The sequence below is a fragment of the Piliocolobus tephrosceles genome, chromosome 4 (genome assembly GCF_002776525.5).
Source record: "Piliocolobus tephrosceles isolate RC106 chromosome 4, ASM277652v3, whole genome shotgun sequence".
NCBI classification, from domain to species: Eukaryota; Metazoa; Chordata; class Mammalia; order Primates; family Cercopithecidae; genus Piliocolobus; species Piliocolobus tephrosceles.
In genome coordinates this window covers 66699979-66721241 of record NC_045437.1, presented here as the reverse complement: position 1 = coordinate 66721241, position 21263 = coordinate 66699979, and the positions used below count along the sequence as shown (strand labels likewise).

Sequence of the window (21263 nt, the reverse complement as noted above, 5' to 3'; positions counted from 1 at the left end):
GCTTTTCTTCCTCTCTTCCCTTCTCTCTCTCCCTCTTTCTGTTTTTCCTCGGTCTTGCTTCTCCTTTTCTCCCTTTATCATAGTTATCTCAAAGAAAAGCTTATCTGCAACCACCCTTTAACCACGAATTACCATAAACTAAGCAAAGCCTTCCCCCACCCCCCCGCTCCCAATAAGCGAAAGCAAAGCCCTCAGTGGAGCCTGTCGGGGTGGTGGGGACGCCCCCTTTCCTGCAAAACGACTTCACGGTGAAGTTCGAGTGTCCGCAGGAGATGGAAGGGGGGATTTCAGATCCTCTCATTCTCACAGACGGCCTAATCCCTCTGCTTAATGGACCTCGGAAAGCTGCCTCCCGTTAAGGGCGCCCAGGTACTGTCAAAGCTCCTTCCCTGCCCGGACCGGGAGAAGTAAGGGGTGTGAAGGCGGAGCCACTTGGCTGGCGACACCCTCCCGAAGTCCAGCCCTTACCCGCCTTCCTACCACCTTAGGGGATTTTACCCTCTCAATGAAAGGCAGATGTCCCTTTAAGGTTTGCTTCTACAGCCCGTGGACTTTAGCCTAAACACGGACCCGCGAAGCTGGCTTTATTTGTCCATGTCTCGGACAGAGCCTGGGAAGCTGCCAGTGAGATTTCAGAGACCAAGAGCGCGCAGGGGCGGGCGATGTGGCAATCCGTCTGGGATGTGAAAAGCGTGGAGCGCACTTAGAGGCATTCGACGAAAACACAGGAAATCACTCCTCTCCCGCTCCTGGGCGCCGCTGCCACTGGGGCAGAGGACTGGGAACCGCGGCAGCGGGCTGAGTGGCCCAGCCAGAGCGCGCAGCTCCCGCGCCCGATCCTGCCAGGTCCTGCCCTGCGAACCAGCGCGGCCCCCTGGCGCTGAGGCCGCTCCGGCCATGGCCCCTCGGCCCCGCGCCCGCCCAGGGGTCGCTGTCGCCTGCTGCTGGCTCCTCACTGGTGAGCAACTCGCTTTTCTCTGAGCATCTCCTGCTCGCGGGCTTGGGGCTTGGAGGGGAGGGAGGTCCTCAGAGCCATGAGCCAGATAGGAGGAGAGAGTGCCCTTCCACTTTGGGGCACTCCAGGTACTCAGATCAGGCTACGGGTCAGGCAGGAGTTTCGCGTTCTGGTTTTGACGTGATTAGTCTTGGTGTCTCTCCAAAGTTCTTCACCCTAGGAGGCAACACTGAAAACCTTACAAAGTAGAATTGACTTTTAAAATTAAAGTTGTTTTTACAATACACAGTGTATTTTAGGACTTTGCTGAATATTTCCTCCCCTCCACCCTTTTTTATGGCATGGGATGGGAGGGTGATGCTTATTGGGCGCCTGATACATACGCAAAATTCCTACCCTCGGGTTGTTCCAGAGTGGACACTATTGAATTTTCTTGCTGTCTACTATTCAGGCTTTTTCCCATGCAGAACAAGAAAAGGCAGGGATGCAAGGCGAAACTGCCACTTGTTCCAAAATGATGTTTTCTATGTCAGCACCCAAGAGGAGGGATATTTTGAAACGTAGAAAGGAATGGTGAACGTTTTCTCTGTCAATATCACAGTGCAGTCTACTTTTAAGATGCAAAATATACTATTGTTATTTGTACATAAATGTGTATTTTTAAGGAGGGGACTTAAAAACATAGTGGAAATGCAAAGTTGTATCCAATTTAGAAAAAGGTTGAAATATAGCATTTTCTAAGATTTTCCCAATAATTAACTCATGGTCAGATGTTTTTTACCAGTTACTGATTGGGGTGGTGGGAAGTTGAAATGGTGAAAAATGGAAGGAGGTGGGGGGAAAGTGTATCGATAGAATCTCTGTGTGAAAGAAAATCACCTTATTAATGGGATAATTAACAGCTGGCTTTAACATATCATTGATATTAAATTGTTCAGTGGTTTTACTGCTGGCATGGTTATTAGTACTAGTTAATTTAGCATTTTTACCATTAGAAACAAGGTAGAGCCAGCCAGTTTAGACCTGCCTTAGATGTCCAAGCATTGTTAACTTTTATGAAGATCATTTAGAAGTTGATTATCAGCAAGCAAAGCTTTTTTCAGAAGGGAGGTGATGTAAAGAGAGTTAATAATGAGCTACTGGCTTTTCATCCAAATATTTCCCACTACTCAGGAAATGTCCAATAATCCAAACAGTGGTAACTGCTGAACAGCATTATAGCCAGTGAGTAGTTTAACTTACCAGCTACTGCCACTACTCTTTACACATACTTGACCTATCAGTCTTCTCCAACTGAATTGTTTTTAGATTATATTTTGTTGTTTTTGTGCAAAATCTGAATACAGTAGTTTACTAACTATTCAAGTTGTACCTATTTCATTCTACCAAATAAGCAGTCTCTAGAGTAGAAATGAGGAAATGAGGTTTGCATATCTTCTAAAAAGACAAGAGTGAAACTTGAAGTAACAGAGCAGTTTAACAAGTTACAATTTCATATATATGTTGGTGAAATATACATTGGTGAATCCAGGAAGAGACTTAAAAGAAAATATTTAGAACCCTTGTGTGTTTTATGCCCATTTCACAACACATGAGGCATCTGAAATTGGACTGCTTTCCTTTGCTGATTCCCCATCAGTCATTATATTCTGTAGGCTCTTCTTTAGCAATCTCTTTCAGATTTGGAAACTTCTTATCAATTAACAGAGTCCATTTGTAACCTGGGTACTAATCACCATACTTATCCATGCACACCACTGTAGAGCTTATCTTTCTGTCTTCAATCTGAACCCAACTTCCAGTCTACCCTCCTAATACATCATTTTCATTATATCTGTTTTTAGTCAAAAATCTTTGGTGGTTCTTTGTTGCCTTTAAGATAATATCCAAAATTCTCGACTGACTGCCCTAATCCAACACCCTCTCTCTATCTCCTATGTCAGTTTCTTATTGCTGTTGTAACAACTTGCCACAGATCACCACCTTAAAACAACATAAATTTACTATTGTACTGTTCTGTAGGTCAGAAATCTCACTGGGCTAGAATCAAGATGTCACTGGGGCTGCATTTCTTCTGGAGGTTCTAGGGGAAAGTTAGTTTCCCTGTTTTCATCAGCCTCTGGCCACCACCTGCATTCTTGGCCTGTGGCCCCTTTCTCCATCTTCAACTCAGCAGGGTAGAATCTTCAGCTCTTCCCGTGATTCTGCTTTATCATCATATCTCCTTCTCTGACTCTGACCCTACTACCTTCCTAAGGATCCTTTGTAATTGCAATGTGCCTAACAGAATAATCTCATCATCTTAAGATCTTTAATTTAATTACATCTTCCAAGTCCCTTTTACCATCTAAGATAACATATTCACAAGTTCCAGGCATTAGGTCATGGATATCTTTGGGAGACCATTATTCTGCCTACCACAACCCTTAAACACAAACTGTCCATTATAGCCAATCACCTTTCTTTACTTTCTCCATAATCCTCATGTTCACTCTGCCACTGAAGATATGATCCTGTTTATGCATCAAGAAAAGAACTCCATCTTTCCTTCCTACAACCATCTGCCATCTAAACAAACTCTACAGCCTTCAAAGCTGGATTTACATCAGAACAACAAACCACCAGCATCCCAATAAACTTCCCATTTGATTTAGAATATCTCATATTAGCTCCTTACAACATTTACTAAAATGATTCATCAAAAAGATGTCCTTCCTTATGTCCAAACAAAGTATTGTTGTTTTATGTACATCAAAGTCTCAGCATAAACTAATGCCACACATGAAGGATTTAACTGAAGACAGTTTCATAAAGTGACAGTTTAGAGAGGCCTTAAAGGAACAAGAAAAGAGGGTGGAACATTTAGCGCAAGCAATGGTGGGAAAAAAGAACCTGAAGCAACAGTGAGAAGAAAAACCATGACCATTCCTAGGCCTGAGGAGATGGCAGTGTTAGTCTGTTATGAACTCTAGCTATGGGAGAGTGGCCATTAGATTGGAGTTGTGGTCATAAAAAGGAATGCAGCTGGTGACAAACCTGAAGCCTAGCAGAGAAGGAGTAAGGAAAGCAAATATACCTCCTTTCCTCCCACCCTCTGATGTCTTGCTTAGCCTTCCCATTGGCCATACCCAAATGGCAAGATCCAACCTTCCAGAGGACAAAGGGCAAGACAATCAATAATGGAATAACTAGCACAACTTAACCCTGAAATGTGTTATGTGCAAGGCACTGTGCAAGGGCTTTGCATGTATTATTTCATTTTAATCTAAAAAAATAAGTTTACTAATTGATCACAACCAGTCACAGATTTCTTTGTTCTTTTTTCACTCCCTCTGCTTCAGTTGATTAGCCTTGAAAAAAGGAAAAGAAAAAAAGCAAAACTTTATAACTCTTATCCATATTTTAGAGATGAAGAAATCAAAATACAGTACTAAGAAGTTAATTTCACCTTTCCAAAGTTGAAGAACTAATGACACATCTACTCAATTCATATCTCCGACCTCAAATTAAATGCTCTAAAATAATATGCTATATAGGCTGCCTAAAGATAAGTTCATTCTCTCTTGCTCACTCCTCTAAATGTGAAATCCAAACATAATTGTCTAAAAGACTTAGATAAAGACCTAGTTAATGATACATCGATCTTTTATTTCCATGATTTTTAGGTGTACAGCATTAAGTGTAACTCAAATAAGACTACTCTCTCTCGTTATTAAGAATATAAATATAGAATTACCCTAATTAAGTTATATGTCTGTCTTTCCTAGAAACATTTTGGTTGGCCAAAATGTTTGGTTGACCCTGGTTGGCCAAGCAAGGGTCTTCTTTTGTGACTTTTTTCACAGGCAAGAGTTCCTATTCAAAATGAAATCCAGTGAGGAGACGGGAGATGGCTGAATATGGGGAGGAAGTCAGCCACCCATTCAAAACAAAGAATGACTCCCAGTGGCAGACAATGTACTGTCAGGAATTGCTGAAGATGGTGAAAATTGTCTTTCTCATTGTGATGTTTGTAAAGGCAGCAATGAATTCATGGGATTTTTGTTTGTTTAGTAAACAGGCAATGAGAGTAACCATGAGACAAATATATATGCTACTCTAATTTACCTATTTCTCTTCCCTCCTGTCATAACACTTATCCAGCTATTTTGAAGCATGAGCTCTTGGGCTACAGCTTATCACTGATGTTCTGACTTTAGTAGATGGATGCTCCTCTAAAGTGTTCCTCCACTTCTAACCTAATAAACTTCCCACTAGATTTAGAACTTACTGAATTTCCCCATCTCTTAACATATTTTAGTAGAATAAAGTAGCTCATGTTTAAAATACATTTAGAAAAGTTGGGGGCTAAAATGCTATTCTTTACCTACACTACTCTTTTGTTGAATGAAATACAAAATAGTGTACTCAAATTCATGTTAAGAAACTGAGATGAAAGATATTTTGAAACTGTTGCCACAGTGCTAAAGTCAGAATAGATTGCCTATTCAGAGCAGTCTGTGACTGGAGAATTGTATTCGCCCTCAAAGAAAGTACAGTAGAGTATCAAGGGATGCAAATGACTGCATATATTTCTATCTTCAAGATTATTGAGCTTCTTTCAGCTCCTTTATTCTTCAGCTACTCTAAAGTCTCCTTGGGGACTTTGCATAAGTAGTTACTCCCACTGCTACTGATCCCAATCCCTGAATAAATGTCATTTCCAGAGACCCTGAAGTAGATTGAACCCTACCTTAGGACATGTGTATCCCAGCACCTTTGCTTCCATTATATAACGTGCCATGGTATTATAATTAACTATCTAATTGTCTGTCTTTCCAGCTTGCTGTATGCTCTGTGAGGGTAGGATCTTTAACCACAGCACCTAGAAATAATAGACACTTTTTAATTGAATGAATCACAAAAGAATTGACTATTGACAAACTCATAAAATACTCAAGGGATCAGATTGTCCCTCTATTATATACCTCCATCTGATTTTATTATACCTCTACCTGAAATATTTCTGTATACCCAAATTTATAAATAATGGAATGGAAGACACCACCAATTGAAAGATACACCATATTTTATGTACCATTAAGAAAGACAAGTCACTCCCAATCCAATTTTAATTGCTAGATTGTTAGATACTTCCTAGTTTCAGAGATGTTGAAATTGGGAAAAAAGTGCATCTGAAAATTACGATCAATAATACACAGTGTAGCTACATGGTAATTTTCCACTTCTTTGGACACTTAAAAATTGTGTCATAAGATTTCGAAGAGGCTAATATGTGAAACCCCATCTAGATACAAAGATATAACATTGTTCCTCTAAGTTCTCTTCAAGTGCCAAGTTTGTATCTGTTTTAGGGGATAATTGCTCCTCTGGCACCAACAGCATCACCAGATCCCCAAAACAGAGCTTCCTCCAAATGCTCTATCTTTAGAAGAGAGCTTCAGGAGAAAGGTGACAATAAAGTGATCAAATAATGTTCCAGTTGCACAGGATTAATGACTCTAGTTTTGGCAAACTCTTAACCTTTTGTCATGTTGGTGGTAAGCTCCAGGGCTGTGTATATAGGAAAGAGACTAATTTTCATCAAAACTTTCCTATGATTTAAAAGGAAGATAAAAAAGTCAACTAAATATCAAAAGGAAATTAAAATGCACATGCTGGTTGGTGTTAAGAATTCACTTTACGTGTTGAAAAAATTCAGTTTTATCCAAAGAGGAGATCCCTATTAACAAGACAAGTAAGAGATCTGAATTGAAAAATCATTGTAATTCAAATATGCAAAGGAGTGGATATACATATACTCTTTTTGTATGAATTATATGAGATCTCCTAAAATAAATGCAAATTCTTACATTTAAATATAGCACTTAAATCACTTTAAAACATCAATAGTTAAGATGGTTTATATATTTTGTTAAAAATCATATTAAATGTACTTTCAAAATTATTTTATTAATTTGACTTTTATTTTACCAAACACTGAAGTCTAGAAATACATGGCTACTGGCCAGTCCTTAAAATTACCTGTGTTATACATTTTACTTATAATATTTTTGGTGAAATGATCTTATGCTGTTTAAGAATACATGCAAATAAAAATACACACACACACACACACACACACACTTCTGTTGATAGGATTTTCTTTATTTGGTAGGAGGTTTTATATTATTTTGTGACAACTGCAGTAAGCATTTTCCATCATGAGAAATTTACATAGTAAGTGAGAACAAGTTCCTTAAAACAAACAAACAAAAAAAACAAAAAACACTTTCTCTTTTACTTTTTACCTTTTTGTCTATATTAGCCAACTAATCCTCCCAGTCATCCACTTAGCTTTGTTGGTGGAGGTCACATGGGAACCTTTGCACAATCTGAGGTTTGCACATTCTCTCTAAATAAACAATTGTGTTTATCACTAGATATTCATAATTGGAGCTCTGGCTTCTTATTTTGTAAAGTTCACTTTCCAAACCATGTATAGTAAAACTACTTGCCATTATGTGTTATTTTAAAACATGTTAAGAAATTTTCCTGGGGAAGATGTATTTTAAATTACCATTTTCTTACCTAAGCATGTCTATCTCAAATATTGAAATAGGTTTATATATAAACTTACCTTAAGAGTAACCTTCTTTTAAAATTTTTAGTAACATTACAAAACAGAATGTGATTTCCTAATTTTAGAATGTCAGTTATAGGCAAGTTAAAAACTCTGAATTAAAGACAAATTAATAACCATTAATTTTTGCATACTAAAAATATAAGTATGTGCCACTTGTCATGCTGTGTTCCAGCAGCACAAAGACAGATTAAACATAGTAAGTCTCTGCCTTTACTGGTGGGAGAGGTAGTAGACATGGAAAGAAGCAATGGTGGGAGAGATTCCCAAGGTGCTTTATATGGAGTAACAAAAGAATTAGGTTTGTGTTTCAGGAAAGTAAGCCTTCCAAAATAAAATACAAGATGAAAACAAGACAATTTATACAGCACTGTTTAAGGGTCACACGCTAAGCAGAGGGTATTAAAACAAAATTTCCATCTTTCAGGAGCCCATAATTCCCTTTCATGTCATATAAAACATTTCTTTCATATTATTATAATAGAAAAGATAGTAATTCAACTCACCAATGAGGTCCATGAACCATTTCATTCAGTAGAGCTGACCTACGGTTTCCCTGAAAGGGGGGTGATAACATAAATTAATGTACCCCAAAGATTATCCATCAGTCAACTCTACCAAACCAGTTATTTTTCCAAAGCTGAATAATCATGATCATGTTAAAATGAGCTCTTGTCCCTTGTTTTGTCTGATCCAGTTTTCTAGCTTCAAGTCAGGCATTTTTAGAGCTCTATAATTTATTAATATCAGGTATCATAATATCCCTAGAACCTCATAAGGATGGTCAAATGAGAGAGCAGGACAAATCATCTTATTTATAATTTAGAATGAAAATAATTAGCTTTATTGCGGTCTGGGACTTATTTCAAGTTGATAGAATCCATCCAGGAAAGACCATATTTGAGGTCTGTCAATTCTTGGCCCATAAGTATGAAACTTCGAATCAGTCTTCCACCACCGAAATGGGTCTTAGAAAAATCAGATTTGAAAGATAGCATGCAAAATTGAAAACAAATATGTTAGGATGAGATTATAGGTGCTGTTTAAACATTTAAAAAATATTACTGCAGCATAATTTTTAGTTACAAGTTTAACTATTGAATTCAATTCCCTCAATTCTTCAGTAAAATAAATTGAGTTCCAAAGAGACTGAGTACTGCCAAAAGTTACAGTAAAAACAATTGAAGAGTAAGAACTACAATCCAGGATGCTTGACTTCTAGCCCAGTTCTCTTTTTGAGACACTGGAAGTGTCTCAAGAGCAACAAATTAAAAACTTTTGGAGGTAACATTACTTTTTTTCCCCTTCTGAAGAGATTAATATAAATTGTAGGAAAAATAGGTATAATTAAAGTTACTGATATAAAGATTTTTACTGATATAAAGTTACTGATATAAAGATTTCTATTTTAAACAGCCAATAAATAAGTATAAAATTAGTATTTAAAGCAACAGAGCTAAAAGCACTGGTTATTTTTCTCAATATTTTGCTTATTTGGAAAAAAATGAAAATAAATATATAACTACAGCAGTTTCTAAACTACCGTTATTAACTGAAATACAGTCAATAAGAATATAAGTGCCTTAAGAAATGTCTGGAAATGTCTGCAATAATGTTAAAATAGCTGCCATACTTTACATTTGACTCACCTAGCTTATCATTAATATATGAGTGCCTACTATGCGCAAAGGACCTTGCAGAAGACAAAAGAGTATAAAGAGGAATCCTTCCAGAGTTCAACAAAAAAGATATGTGTTTAAATTAACATGGTTTCAAGATTACAGTTTCACGTTTGAGACAACATTTAAAATGGACTTTAAAGATAGGCAGTATTAATGGAAGCAGGGATGAAAAGAAGTGACATTTTAAATAGAGAAGTTAGTATGAGTTAAGGTAGCAAATTAGAAAGTTCCTAGCATATGTAGGAAACAAAGGTTACTTTCAAGCTGGAATATAGGATGCCCTGAGGGGAAAAGCGGGAAGTAAATTTGTAAGGCCAGTGCAATTTGGGATTGTAGCAAGGGATTGTAGACGTTAATTCATAGGGAATGAGAATCCAAAATGAATCAAAATAAAAACATAATGATTGGTCTAGAAATACCAATCCATGACACAAAATCTGGGTGAAAACGTCTAATAGTCAACTACAGGTTTAAATTACAAAAAAAAAAAAAAAAAGGAAAAAAAAGTTCCCAACTATTGCAGATGTTTCACATAAAACAGTAATTCTATGAAATATTTTATAGTATGCTCAATTATGGAAGCACATTGATATTTTTTAAAATGGCCTGAAGTGGTTTGTCTCATAACTTAAAATAAAACTTTTTTAACCATGAATTTAAGAGTCAATAAGGGTTTTTCACAGGTTTCTAATGTGTATATATATATATATATATTTTTTTTTTTTTTTTTTTTTTTTTTTTTTTCCTAATGTAGAATATTAGATCTTTCTCTAAGAGTGTAATGATGACCTAGGCTGGACAGAAGGAAAAAAAATACTATGTAGAAGACAAAAGTATAATAATTTTAAGAGGTGATAAAAGAGCAGGAAAGGGACTAGTGCCTTTCAAACCCTCTAGGTTGGTTCCCAAGCTGTGAGTTTTTGTTTAACTGGTAAAGGTGACAGTTGAGGGGAAGTGACAGTGGATAATAGCACATAATTTGCAGTGACAAAGATGATTACGAACATTCATAATATAGGATGGTGGTAGTGGAAAGAGAGGGTATAAGAGTTAAGCAGGCCTGAATTTCAATGCTAGTCATGTGATCTTGAAAACATTTCTTAACTTCCCCATGGTTGATTTTCTTCTATAAAATTAGGATAACAAATATTTACCTTACAGGGGAGAATTAGAGCATAGGAAAGAACTTGATAAACATTCAGTAAGTGATAGCTCTTCAATAAAAACCTTTTGTTAAGATCCTACTGTGTGCTTTCCACTGTGATTCTGTGGCTTTTAATCTTTGGCAGACTATGGGAAAGATGAATTGTACTTAGAAAGATGATCGAGGAGCACTTCAAAGCCCCAGTTCAAAATTATTTCTTCTCTCTCTCTCTCACTCTCACACATACACACCCAAGAACACTTTCGCCCTACCAATTAGGTAGGAATTTTAAGTTAACAAGATACTTTTTTAAAAAAATACAGTGTCCTTTGGATAGGCAAATCACCTTCACACTTCAGTGTGATCAGTTCTTTGCTTAGTGAAAAGTTGCTGGGTTCTCTTGGAATTGGAAGAAGGCAATGTGAATTAGGAACTTCTTGAAGGTACTCAGTATGATTGGAAGGTGGGAAGGAAGGAGGAAGTAAGGGGCGACATAGAGAACGAGAAACAAAGAGAAAAGAGGCCACAAATATTAATAAGTAGTGGTTCTTACTTGGACTTTCCCCTTGGAGGGGACCTTTCTGTCACCTGATAACCTCTTAGGAAGATAATTGACATTTAAATTGTGAAGCCTGTCAGTTGAGAAAAATGTTGAGACAAGTCTCAATCATTTTAGGACGTTTATTTGCCAAAATTAAGGACGCGCGCCGGCTATGCCTTTCTGGGAAGATGATTTTGAGGGCTCCAAATTTAAAGGGGAAAGGGTGGGATACTGAGAAATACAGTTTTCATGTGAGAGGTTGGCAGGGGGAAAATAATCATTCATGCCTCTGTCTGGCATAGTGAGTCTGAATCTGCATTTTTACATAAGATAACATAGATAAATGGGGCAGGAGAACAGTCAGATATGCATTTGTGTCAGGTGGGCAGAGGCTGAAAACGGAAGTTATCCATTTATATTCCCATGGTAAATTTTAATATAAACACTTTAGGGTAAAGATCTTGGCGCTCACTGAGAATTTCCTTGTGGGCAAAATATGAGCGACGTGTGTAGCTTTTCATCTGGTAGCCATCTCATTCAAAAACCAAGAGGCAAGGCAGTTTTGTGTGACCCAGTTCCCAGCTTAACTTTTCCCTTTGGCTTAATGAGTTTGGGGATCCGAGATTTATTTTCCTTTCACAAGCCTATGCCAAACTCAGATTCCTTCCTTTCATCCCTGTTTCATCTGTTCAGGCTGGTTAGTTCCCCTTTCCAATCCACACAGAGTAAAACAGAAAAGACAGTGAGAAGCTATGTGTGCAGGACTCTTCGGCGCTCCACTCCATCTCAAGAAACTTTTGGATTTCTTTGTTTGTTTTTTCTATTCATGGGTCTTTTAAAGAGGCAATCCCACTTCTCCATTTCCACTTCCTAATAAAGAATGCTAAGTAACTTAAGGATTGTATTTAAATTATGTAGCTATTCAATCAGGGTCAGTCATAGTTAATTGTTTTCCCCCACTTCCCATAGCCTCGACTTTTAGCTTAGCTGCGGCAGTGAAGATCTGGCCCTAAGCTATTGCGACCCAACCCCCACCCTAAACATTTCACAGGCTACTGGACTGCGGAAAGCTGAGGCTGCCAACTTTGGAGCCTAGGTTTCTCAGGACATCAGGTCAAGCAACTGAGAGGTCCACCCAGGGGTAAATTCCTCACATAGTTTCTTCTCTCTTGGGACCAGCGCTTTAACAGCTGGGTTAATGAGATCGTGCAGACACGGTAACTAGGCGCAGAAAACAGCTGGACACGTTGCTGGGCGCCCAGACGGAACGTGATCAGTAGTTCTCAGAAACCGCGTCTAAATACCAGCTCCAACAGGCTTGTAGCGTCCGAGTGCGGATAAGGCAAGAGCAAAAACGAGAATAGTTTGGGCCTTTGGGGCCAAATCTGCACTTCTGAGAGCTACTTTTACTGCTAGTTTTGAAATTCAATTTACCCAGAGGGAAGCGTTGCAGAGTGGCAACTGCAGCCAGTTAAAACTAATATTTGCACCCACACACTCCCCGGATTCTTCACAGACAGGGATGGAAGAGAAAACTTAGGAAGTTCAAGTTTGGCATTAAACTAAAGGACTCGCCACCATTCTGCACCTTCTTTAGGGAGTTCATTTGACCGGAGCGCCTCACAGCTTAGTGCGCCTGCGCGTGCGCGGACTGCGGCCCCGCCTCCCCCTTGGGGACGTGAGACGTGCGTCCGGTCGCGGGACGCGGGCTGCGCATGCGCCTTCATTACGTCAGCCAGCTGCTCCGGGCTGCCAGCGGGAACCGCGGAGTGGACGAGTTTCGCTGCTGTGTTTCCCGTGCCTGTTAGGAGCAGCGCGCCCGCAGACTGAAAGAGGAAAGGATAGAGGAAGTGCTCCCCTAGGCTGCAAGAGTCGAAGCAAGAGTATTTCCTTCCCGCCAGGCAAGTGCCCATAGAAACCGGGCCCCGCCCCCTTCCCGGCCTGCATTCCCATCCACTCTCCGGGGCGGAGGTGAGGACCTCCTTGGTTCCTGTGGTTCTGTCAGTGAGCCCCTTCCTTGGTCATGAAGCTCGTGAGGAAGAACATCGAGAAGGATAATGCAGGCCAGGTGACCCTGGTCCCCGAGGAGCCTGAGGACATGTGGCACACTTACAACCTCGTGCAGGTGGGCGACAGCCTGCGCGCCTCCACCATCCGCAAGGTACAGACCGAGTCCTCCACGGGCAGCGTGGGCAGCAATCGGGTCCGCACTACCCTCACTCTCTGCGTGGAGGCCATCGACTTCGACTCTCAAGCCTGCCAGCTGCGGGTTAAGGGGACCAACATCCAAGAGAATGAATATGTCAAGATGGGAGCTTACCACACCATCGAGCTGGAGCCCAACCGCCAGTTCACCCTGGCCAAGAAACAGTGGGATAGTGTGGTTCTGGAGCGCATCGAGCAGGCCTGTGACCCAGCCTGGAGCGCTGATGTGGCGGCTGTGGTCATGCAGGAAGGCCTCGCCCATATCTGCTTAGTCACTCCCAGCATGACCCTCACTCGGGCCAAGGTGGAGGTGAACATCCCTAGGAAAAGGAAAGGCAATTGCTCTCAGCATGACCGGGCCTTGGAGCGGTTCTATGAACAGGTGGTCCAGGCTATCCAGCGCCACATACACTTTGATGTTGTAAAGTGCATCCTGGTGGCCAGCCCAGGATTTGTGAGGGAGCAGTTCTGCGACTACATGTTTCAACAAGCAGTGAAGACCGACAACAAACTGCTCCTGGAAAACCGGTCCAAATTTCTTCAGGTAAAACAATCTTACCCAGGGATAGTTAAGAATGGGCAGAGGGATTGGTGTGAACTACTCCTAAAGTTTTAGAACTGGGAAAAATAAGAGGAGAAAGTCTTTACTTACCTGGGATTTTCATGAGATAATGAAATAAAAAAAAAAAAATATTAAATGTCTAGCAAATTTGTGGAGTCAACTTTGCTGAAACATATGAAACCTTATTAGCGCTTTTGGCTTTAAGCCTTTGTGGGCCGATTAATGGGTGTTCTGAGAGATTCTTTTGCCTAACTTTTATAATTGTGATTCTAGGTACATGCCTCCTCCGGACACAAGTACTCCCTGAAAGAGGCCCTTTGTGACCCTACTGTAGCTAGCCGCCTTTCAGACACTAAAGCTGCTGGGGAAGTCAAAGCCTTGGATGACTTCTATAAAATGTTACAACATGAACCGGATCGAGCTTTCTATGGACTCAAGCAGGTGGAGAAGGCCAATGAAGCCATGGCAATTGACACATTGCTCATCAGCGATGAGCTCTTCAGGCATCAGGATGTAGCCACACGGAGCCGGTATGTGAGGCTGGTGGACAGTGTGAAAGAGAATGCAGGCACAGTTAGGATATTCTCTAGTCTTCACGTTTCTGGGGAACAGCTCAGCCAGTTGACTGGGGTAGCTGCCATTCTCCGCTTCCCTGTTCCTGAACTCTCTGACCAAGAGGATGATTCCAGTTCTGAAGAGGATTAATGATTAAAACTTAAAACTGAGACAATCTTGTGTCTCCTAAACTGTTAACAGTACATTTCTCAGCTTCCTTGTGACAGAAAGCTGCAAGAGTGGCACTTTTTGATTCATACAGGGATTTCTTATGTATTTGGCTACACTAGATACTTTGTGATTGCTAGGACATGTATTTAAACAATAAACTAAAAGGAAATAATCTCCACGTACTACCATCTTTATTAAATTGGGTAATTTTTATAGGAATTATGAGTTATCTGTAGTACTTGGAAACAGAAAATGTGTGTATTTAATAACGATGCCTATACAGTATATTGTTTGGGGTAAATTGTAAAATTTCACACTGCAGGCTTTGAAACAGTTTTCTTTAGAAAAAACTTTTGCTAACTTATCCTCAGTTTACATTTTTTTTTATTTTAATTCTGCATGGTGTTCTTGCATTGCATTTAATGATCCCTTTTCTCCCCCACCTCCACACACTACATATTTTTTAGATTTAAATAGTTTTACTATTTTAAATGATTGCCGTACAATTAGTAGACTTGAAGACAAGTTTTAAATATTTTTCTTCAAAGGCTTGTTGAACCAATCATGTTAAAAGGAAATTCTTGGTTTGGTTTTGTTGTTGTTAGCATTAGTCATATTTGATTTAGAGGGTAACGTAATCAATTATTTTTAGATTTTTAGAGCTTTGATCTGCTAGGGATTGTCAAAATAATCTCCTTGAGGCATCTTTATTTTTAAAATGAGATTGAAGTATGTGATTTGCTTGTTATGTGGCTAATTAGTGGCAAAGCTGGAAGTCATTCCCAGTCAGGACTTTAGCTCTTTGCACCAAAACATACCATATTATTTATTTATTTTTTGCTTGTCAAAGTTATACTTTATTCTGTTTTATATTTGTATGTGGCATTAATTTGGGTTTGCACATTTTTATTGGACTATTTTAGTTGTGAAGAAGCCTGTTCCAAAGTTTAAGTCACATGACCAGTACGTGGCAGTTTACTTAAACTCCAGTACTCTTTACTATCATTGACTTAAACTCCAGTACAATTTACTGTAATTATAGAATTGTGCAAATACCTCCGAGTTTAAAATATTATTTTTATTAAGTATTTTTGGTGCACATTTCTAAAAGTTAAGGAAGGAGCCTCAGTAATGGAATTGCTTCTTGACCTTTTCAAACCTCAATTTAGCAAAATAATTAGTAATGATCTAATAGTGATGATTCAGTTTTTAACTGCTGGATCAGCAACACCTATTTCAAGTAGTGATACTAAGTAAACTTTTGCCTGTCTTTCTTGTGTCTGTGGGCCTTCTTCCTGGTGTGAAAGACTTGGGGATTTTTTGTAAGCTTCTTAACTAGTCTGAACCTTTTTATTTCTTGTAGGGAACTGACACTTCCCTATACTCTAAAACTCACATTTTTATATTTTTATAAATCTACCTCCTAATTTAAAAATAATTGAGATTGTCATTTCATTATAATTCCATGAGTATCTTTAAAATACTGTTTAAATATGTTACTAAATAATTTAATAAGAATGTAAAAATGAAACCACTGAGATTCTTAAAGTTGGAACCTGATTGATAATTATATTTTCAGTAAGGATTTGGAGATTTTTGGACATTTTTACTCTCATAACGTATGCAGTACTGAAATGAGGCCTAATAAATCTAACCAATACATGTTAGGCCATAGGTTCTCAAATTTAGCTACCTGTTCACCTCAACTTGAGAGCTCTTAAAACCCTCAGTGTCCAGGTTGCAGCCGAGACTAATTAAGTAATGTTTTATTCCTAGAAATGTTTTCTTTTAAAGCCACCCAGATGATTCCAATAGGTATCAAGGCTGAGAGCTACTGATTCAGGCCTTGCTATTCAAAAGTATGGTCCATAGACAGCAGCATCCCTGAGAGCTTGTTGGAAACTAGAATTCAGGGATCTTTTGTAGACCTACTGAGACAGACGCTACCTGTACCAACATCTCTGGATGATTCCTGTGCATAATAAAATCTGATAAAGGCAATAGGTTATTTTTCCTATGCTGGTAAATATCTGGCAGGGGTCCCCAGTCAGGAAAAAGATTTGAGTATTAAGGTCTTTCAAAAGAGTTAACTGGCCATACTCAACTATAAAACCTCTATAAATTTCTGTTTTTATGTCTATGAATTATTTAATTAAATAAAATTTAACTCATTTTTAAGAAATTACATTTCTGTTATCAAGAATACAATTCTTACTAGATCATAGGTGAAAATGACAAAATGATAGCGAATTAAAAATTCAAATAATTATTTTTGACTTTTCTAGAAGATATAATGGTCTCTGGAAAGCATAGACAGTAGTCTAATTCCAACTACTACTCATTAAGTATTGGATATGTGATAAAAACTGTAACTCCAATGTACCTTCTTTAATGTACTGTAAATTTCTATTTCCTATCATGTGCTTACAAACAAAGATTTGCTATGCCCACTAAACTCAGTAAATGAGAGGCTTGTACATTATTTCATTTTGCTATAGATACGATACATATCAAATGACACTTAGCTACTCCTGGTCCCCCATTTGTATGTTAAATGCCTTGTTAAAATGACAAGATTGTTGATCCTGGATTTCACTTTGATTACCCTCTTAGAAACAGATTGGATCTTTCTCTTCCCAGATGCCACTAGAGTAGCTTTGTAAAGCTCATTTTTCTTTATCTTTACTTAGTTTCTGTCTCTAACTTTAGTTTCCTTTTTCAGTTTCCCTAATTCTCTTAACTGCCATTTATCTTTAACAGAAGTTACTAATTCTGGAATTCATATATTCTGGAACTGAAATTATCTGTGTTCCTAAACAACCAAGTATACATATGAAATGGTCTATACATTAATCCCCCATAATAGCAGCTCTTATTTGGGAAAGGGTTATAGTACATTTAAATTATATGGTTTTCCAAGCAAGTTAAGACTGCTATTTGTGTTTAGTGTCAGAATATGTTGAATTAGAAGTTGAAGAGTTTCTAAAGTGATTCTAAGGGCTTGAGGAGAGATGAACCCTTTTTCTTAGAGCAAGAGCTTAGATACGGGGTGTCTATATTTATATTACACTAATCATTAAGAGTAATATATTTACTTTTATCTATTTTTTAGTGCCTTTTTTGAAACAGTCACTGGGCTAGATGTGGGGAAGACAAACATGTAAGCAAATCACTGTTTTAAGTAACTTGTACAAAGTGTGTAAAAGGACACAGTGCTGAAAGGGGTCACTTTTAGGAGGAACTTTATAGAGCAAGGACCAGTAAGTTTACCTAAAATGGGAAGAAGAAATATGGAGAAATTAAGTGGGAATATGGGGAGGGGAAGTGTGTTAATCACCTAAGAACCTCTGTGCCACAAGGAGGAGTTTGGGTCTGACTATTAGGAGAAACAATTACAAAATTTAAGCAGCATGCTAAACTGCATTTCACAAATATCACTCTTCGGCAGCGTCAAGGATGGATTGGAGGAGGCAAGACTGGAGGCAGGAAGACTGGTTAAACAAATGCATATTAAGAAGATACGAGAGAAAAATGATAATGGCCTTATCAAGGGCAGCGATAATGTTCCTTGCAATAGGAGTGAACAGAAGTCAATAGGCAATATTAAGAGATGGGATCAAAAGGACATGACTGCAGATTGTTGTTTAGAGTTATGGAAAAAAGTAGAATCCAAAGGTAAATCTCAGATTTCTTGAGTGGTGGGAGAGATGACACAAAATGTAACTTTAAAAAATGGTAATTAAAAAAAAATGTTCTATATGGTGGTGGTTAAATTTACTAAAGGATTTTTCCAGGATTCCCATAGTGCAGGAATTAGCAAGCTGTATCTCATTCAGGCCAAACCAGTTACTGCTAGTGGACCCCAGAGCCTTGTGCTCCCCCTCTGAACTTGGTATCTGATTTGTCTCACCAGACATTTGCTTCACTTCCCCTTTTATTCCCTGAAGAAACACAAGAGTCTGAACTGTGGCATCAATTTTGCAGTTTGATTTACATCTTTCTTAATGATTTGAAACTAATTTGTTTCAAAAATTGATTTTGACCAACGCACAATTTTGCTGGTATATCATGTTTAAGTAAATGAATTCTCCAGCAGTGAGTGCAACTAAAGGGAAGAGCTGACGAGCAACTTAAAAAAGAACTATTAATTCCAGTAAAGTTGGTAAAATGCTCAGTAAAATAATTTTCTTACAATTGATGTCAGCATATTTAAACTTTGTGGTGTGATTCAGTTTATATACTCTAAGAGATTTAGTGTTTTAGAAAAGTGCTCTTCAAGATTTTCTTAATGTAGTATATGTATCTCTCATGAATTGAATTGATTTAGAAATTTAGTGTAAAAGTGTTATTACAAAGCCAACAACATGATGTATAAAGGAGCTAGGATGCAATTATAATATTTTTGTGAATCAATTATGCCTTTTTAGGAAAAGATTTAGAATTCAAAAATGCAGCTAATGAAGATGTTAGAAAATAAAATCTGTAAGAGTAGTTTTGGATTTAACAAGGAGAGCAATCAGAAGTTACTAAATATGGTCATCAAGTAGTAAACTTTACTTAGAAATAAAAAAAATTGACCAAGTTCAGTAAAGAGATATTTATTTAGGTTAAAAATACCATTCAGAAACATTGCGAGAAGGTATTTGTTAATGGAAATACCTTTTCAGTGGAGATGATAAAGTCTCATTCATTGTTTTTCTTTATATAGTAAGAATTAGTCCTTTAAAAGTGTGTGATATATATCACCATCTATATTCTCATCTACATGTTACAGTATTATTTCTAAATTTCTAAGAATAATCTGTAAAATAACATTTTGCGGTATTTAAGATCTCTATTTTTGGTAACATGTTTTTATATTGTGTTGAGATAAATAACACTGATTCATTGGAATATTATGAATGTTTTAATTTAAATTGAGAAATGAATGAATTTCTCTAAGGACAAACACCTTTGTGTGTAGTAGTATAGTTGCGTACAAATTTGAGGCTGCAGTGTTTGCTTTTTACAATGAATATTTTAACTCTATAATAATTGGCATTGATATGGGAAGGTCTTAAATTTTCAGATTTTGTTTGTTGAGGATGATAACATTTATGATAAATTGTGAAGACTTGGATGTCAGTCTTCTTTTAAATTTCCTTTCTTTATTTCCTAAAATTGCCTACATTAAAACCCCATTCTTTAGAGTGTTCAATGGAAATGCCCTTTTTCTATAATGTCAGAGATTTAAGGAATTTAAAGCTTATTTCTATTTGGGTGCCACATGTGTTTTCAAAACACTCGATACTGAGGCAAGAGCAGTATTTGCCAAGTAGCAAATACAAGAGCAAAATGTTTTGGCAGTCATATTGCCTGACTTTGCCCAGGGTTGGTACTACTGTCCCCACTCCAGGAATGGACAACCTGTTATAACAAAAGTAACTGTGTGCTTATTAAGTGTCAGGTATTATGGTAAGTGCTTTAAAATGCATTCGTCTTTCAAGAACCGTGTTAGAAGGGTTTTGTCTTTACTATTTTCTGATGCAAAAAAAATGAAATTAAAGAAAGTTAAATAATTTATCCAAAGTAACATAGCTAGTGGGTGTGATGAGGTGCTCCCTCAGCTATCACCCTAAAAAAACTAAGAATGCCAGTTCTTCTCAGCTTTCAGTTTGGAGTAGGCAAACACGTATCTAAAAATAAAAATAAATTATTTGATGACACTAAATTTTATATAATCAGCCAAAGTTTATGCATTTTTTATGTTTTTATTATTTTGTCATCTCTCATGAAAAATCAGGAACTGAATTCTATGGTCCTGTAATCTATCTGGATCATAGTGGAGAATTAGAAAAAGCAGAGAAAATGTGGCAAATCTGTGTATTAAAGCAATCCCCTCAAGCATTACCCAGCATCCATTTATTGCTATTTCACACCTAGTTTCAGCAAGCTTTTTTTGTTTGTTTAATTTTAAACCTACAATTAAGTCATGCACTATTTCAACAAACTTTTTTTTAATGATGCACCTTAAGTAGCTAGAACTATGCTACCCCTGGGTATGCAAGGATGAATTAAGACAGTTTTCCCTGCCTTTAATCTGGAAATTAGATAGCAGCAGGAGATGACTACAAGTGACCAAGTTAACAGAATTGATAGCAGTCAAAAGTGACAGCTGATAGTGGGAGTGGATCCTGAAACACTGTCAAAAGGAAAAAAGCCTAGGGTATTATAGAGTTTTTCGTTGGGGCTTGAGGATGTTACTGAGTACAATACCAGTATCTGGTGTTCACATTGAGGAAACGATCAAATTACATTCAGTGTATTCTGTTAAAGAAGTTAAATACATGTAATGTCTTTCAAAATGATTTTCATCCAAAAATATTTATACTTAAAAAAGTCTTTAGCTGTCATACCTAGAATGACTTCCAGATAACCAGTTTTACTATGCCTTAATAGTCTCAGTAATAAAACTCAAATAATTGTTGAAGGATGAATTTTTGTTAAGGAAAAAGAATCCCAGTAGGTTTTAGTTGTACAATTTATTCAGAGATAGGAGGTCCTTTTGAGTTCAAGTCTACGTACCAGAAGTTTTATGTCTGGAATTTTTCATCAAGTCCTAGTGTAAACATTGACTAGAACTTTTTGTTTGACACCATTATGAAAAATTGCTCTGTGGATAGAAAACATTTTAATCTTGTGTTTCAGTTCATTTGATCTGATGACCATAATTTATAATTTATTTTTCCTCCCCAAGTGTGTTGTTGACTATGGTATAATTCTTTTTTTCTCTTTTCTTCTCTTTCTTTCTTTCTTTCTTTCTTTCTTTCTTTCTTTCTTTCTTTCT

The 21263-nt window shown here is 37.7% G+C and overlaps 2 protein-coding genes across 3 annotated transcripts in view; both read left to right on the top strand.

The window, feature by feature from the left end:
• The first annotated feature begins 466 nt into the window (after nucleotides 1-466).
• Nucleotides 467-15194, top strand: PELO (pelota mRNA surveillance and ribosome rescue factor). Of its 2 annotated transcripts, XM_023210561.2 has the most exons (3): nucleotides 467-958; nucleotides 12461-13693; nucleotides 13985-15194. In XM_023210561.2, exons 2-3 carry the CDS (start codon nucleotides 12968-12970, stop codon nucleotides 14414-14416), a joined length of 1158 nt encoding a protein of 385 aa, XP_023066329.1. In that variant the 5' UTR covers nucleotides 467-958; nucleotides 12461-12967; the 3' UTR covers nucleotides 14417-15194. The 2 variants fall into 2 exon arrangements, with proteins under 2 accessions (XP_023066329.1, XP_023066328.1); XM_023210560.1 differs by lacking the exon at nucleotides 467-958 and having other exon boundaries at nucleotides 10046-13693; nucleotides 13985-14625.
• The window catches only part of ITGA1 (integrin subunit alpha 1), a 167603-nt gene continuing 146857 nt past the window's right edge, over nucleotides 518-21263 (top strand). Inside the window, exon 1 of the mRNA XM_023210559.3 lies at nucleotides 518-958. Within this exon, the coding sequence (XP_023066327.1) occupies nucleotides 898-958 (61 nt within the window). The 5' untranslated portion in view covers nucleotides 518-897. The remainder of the gene's footprint in view (nucleotides 959-21263) is intronic.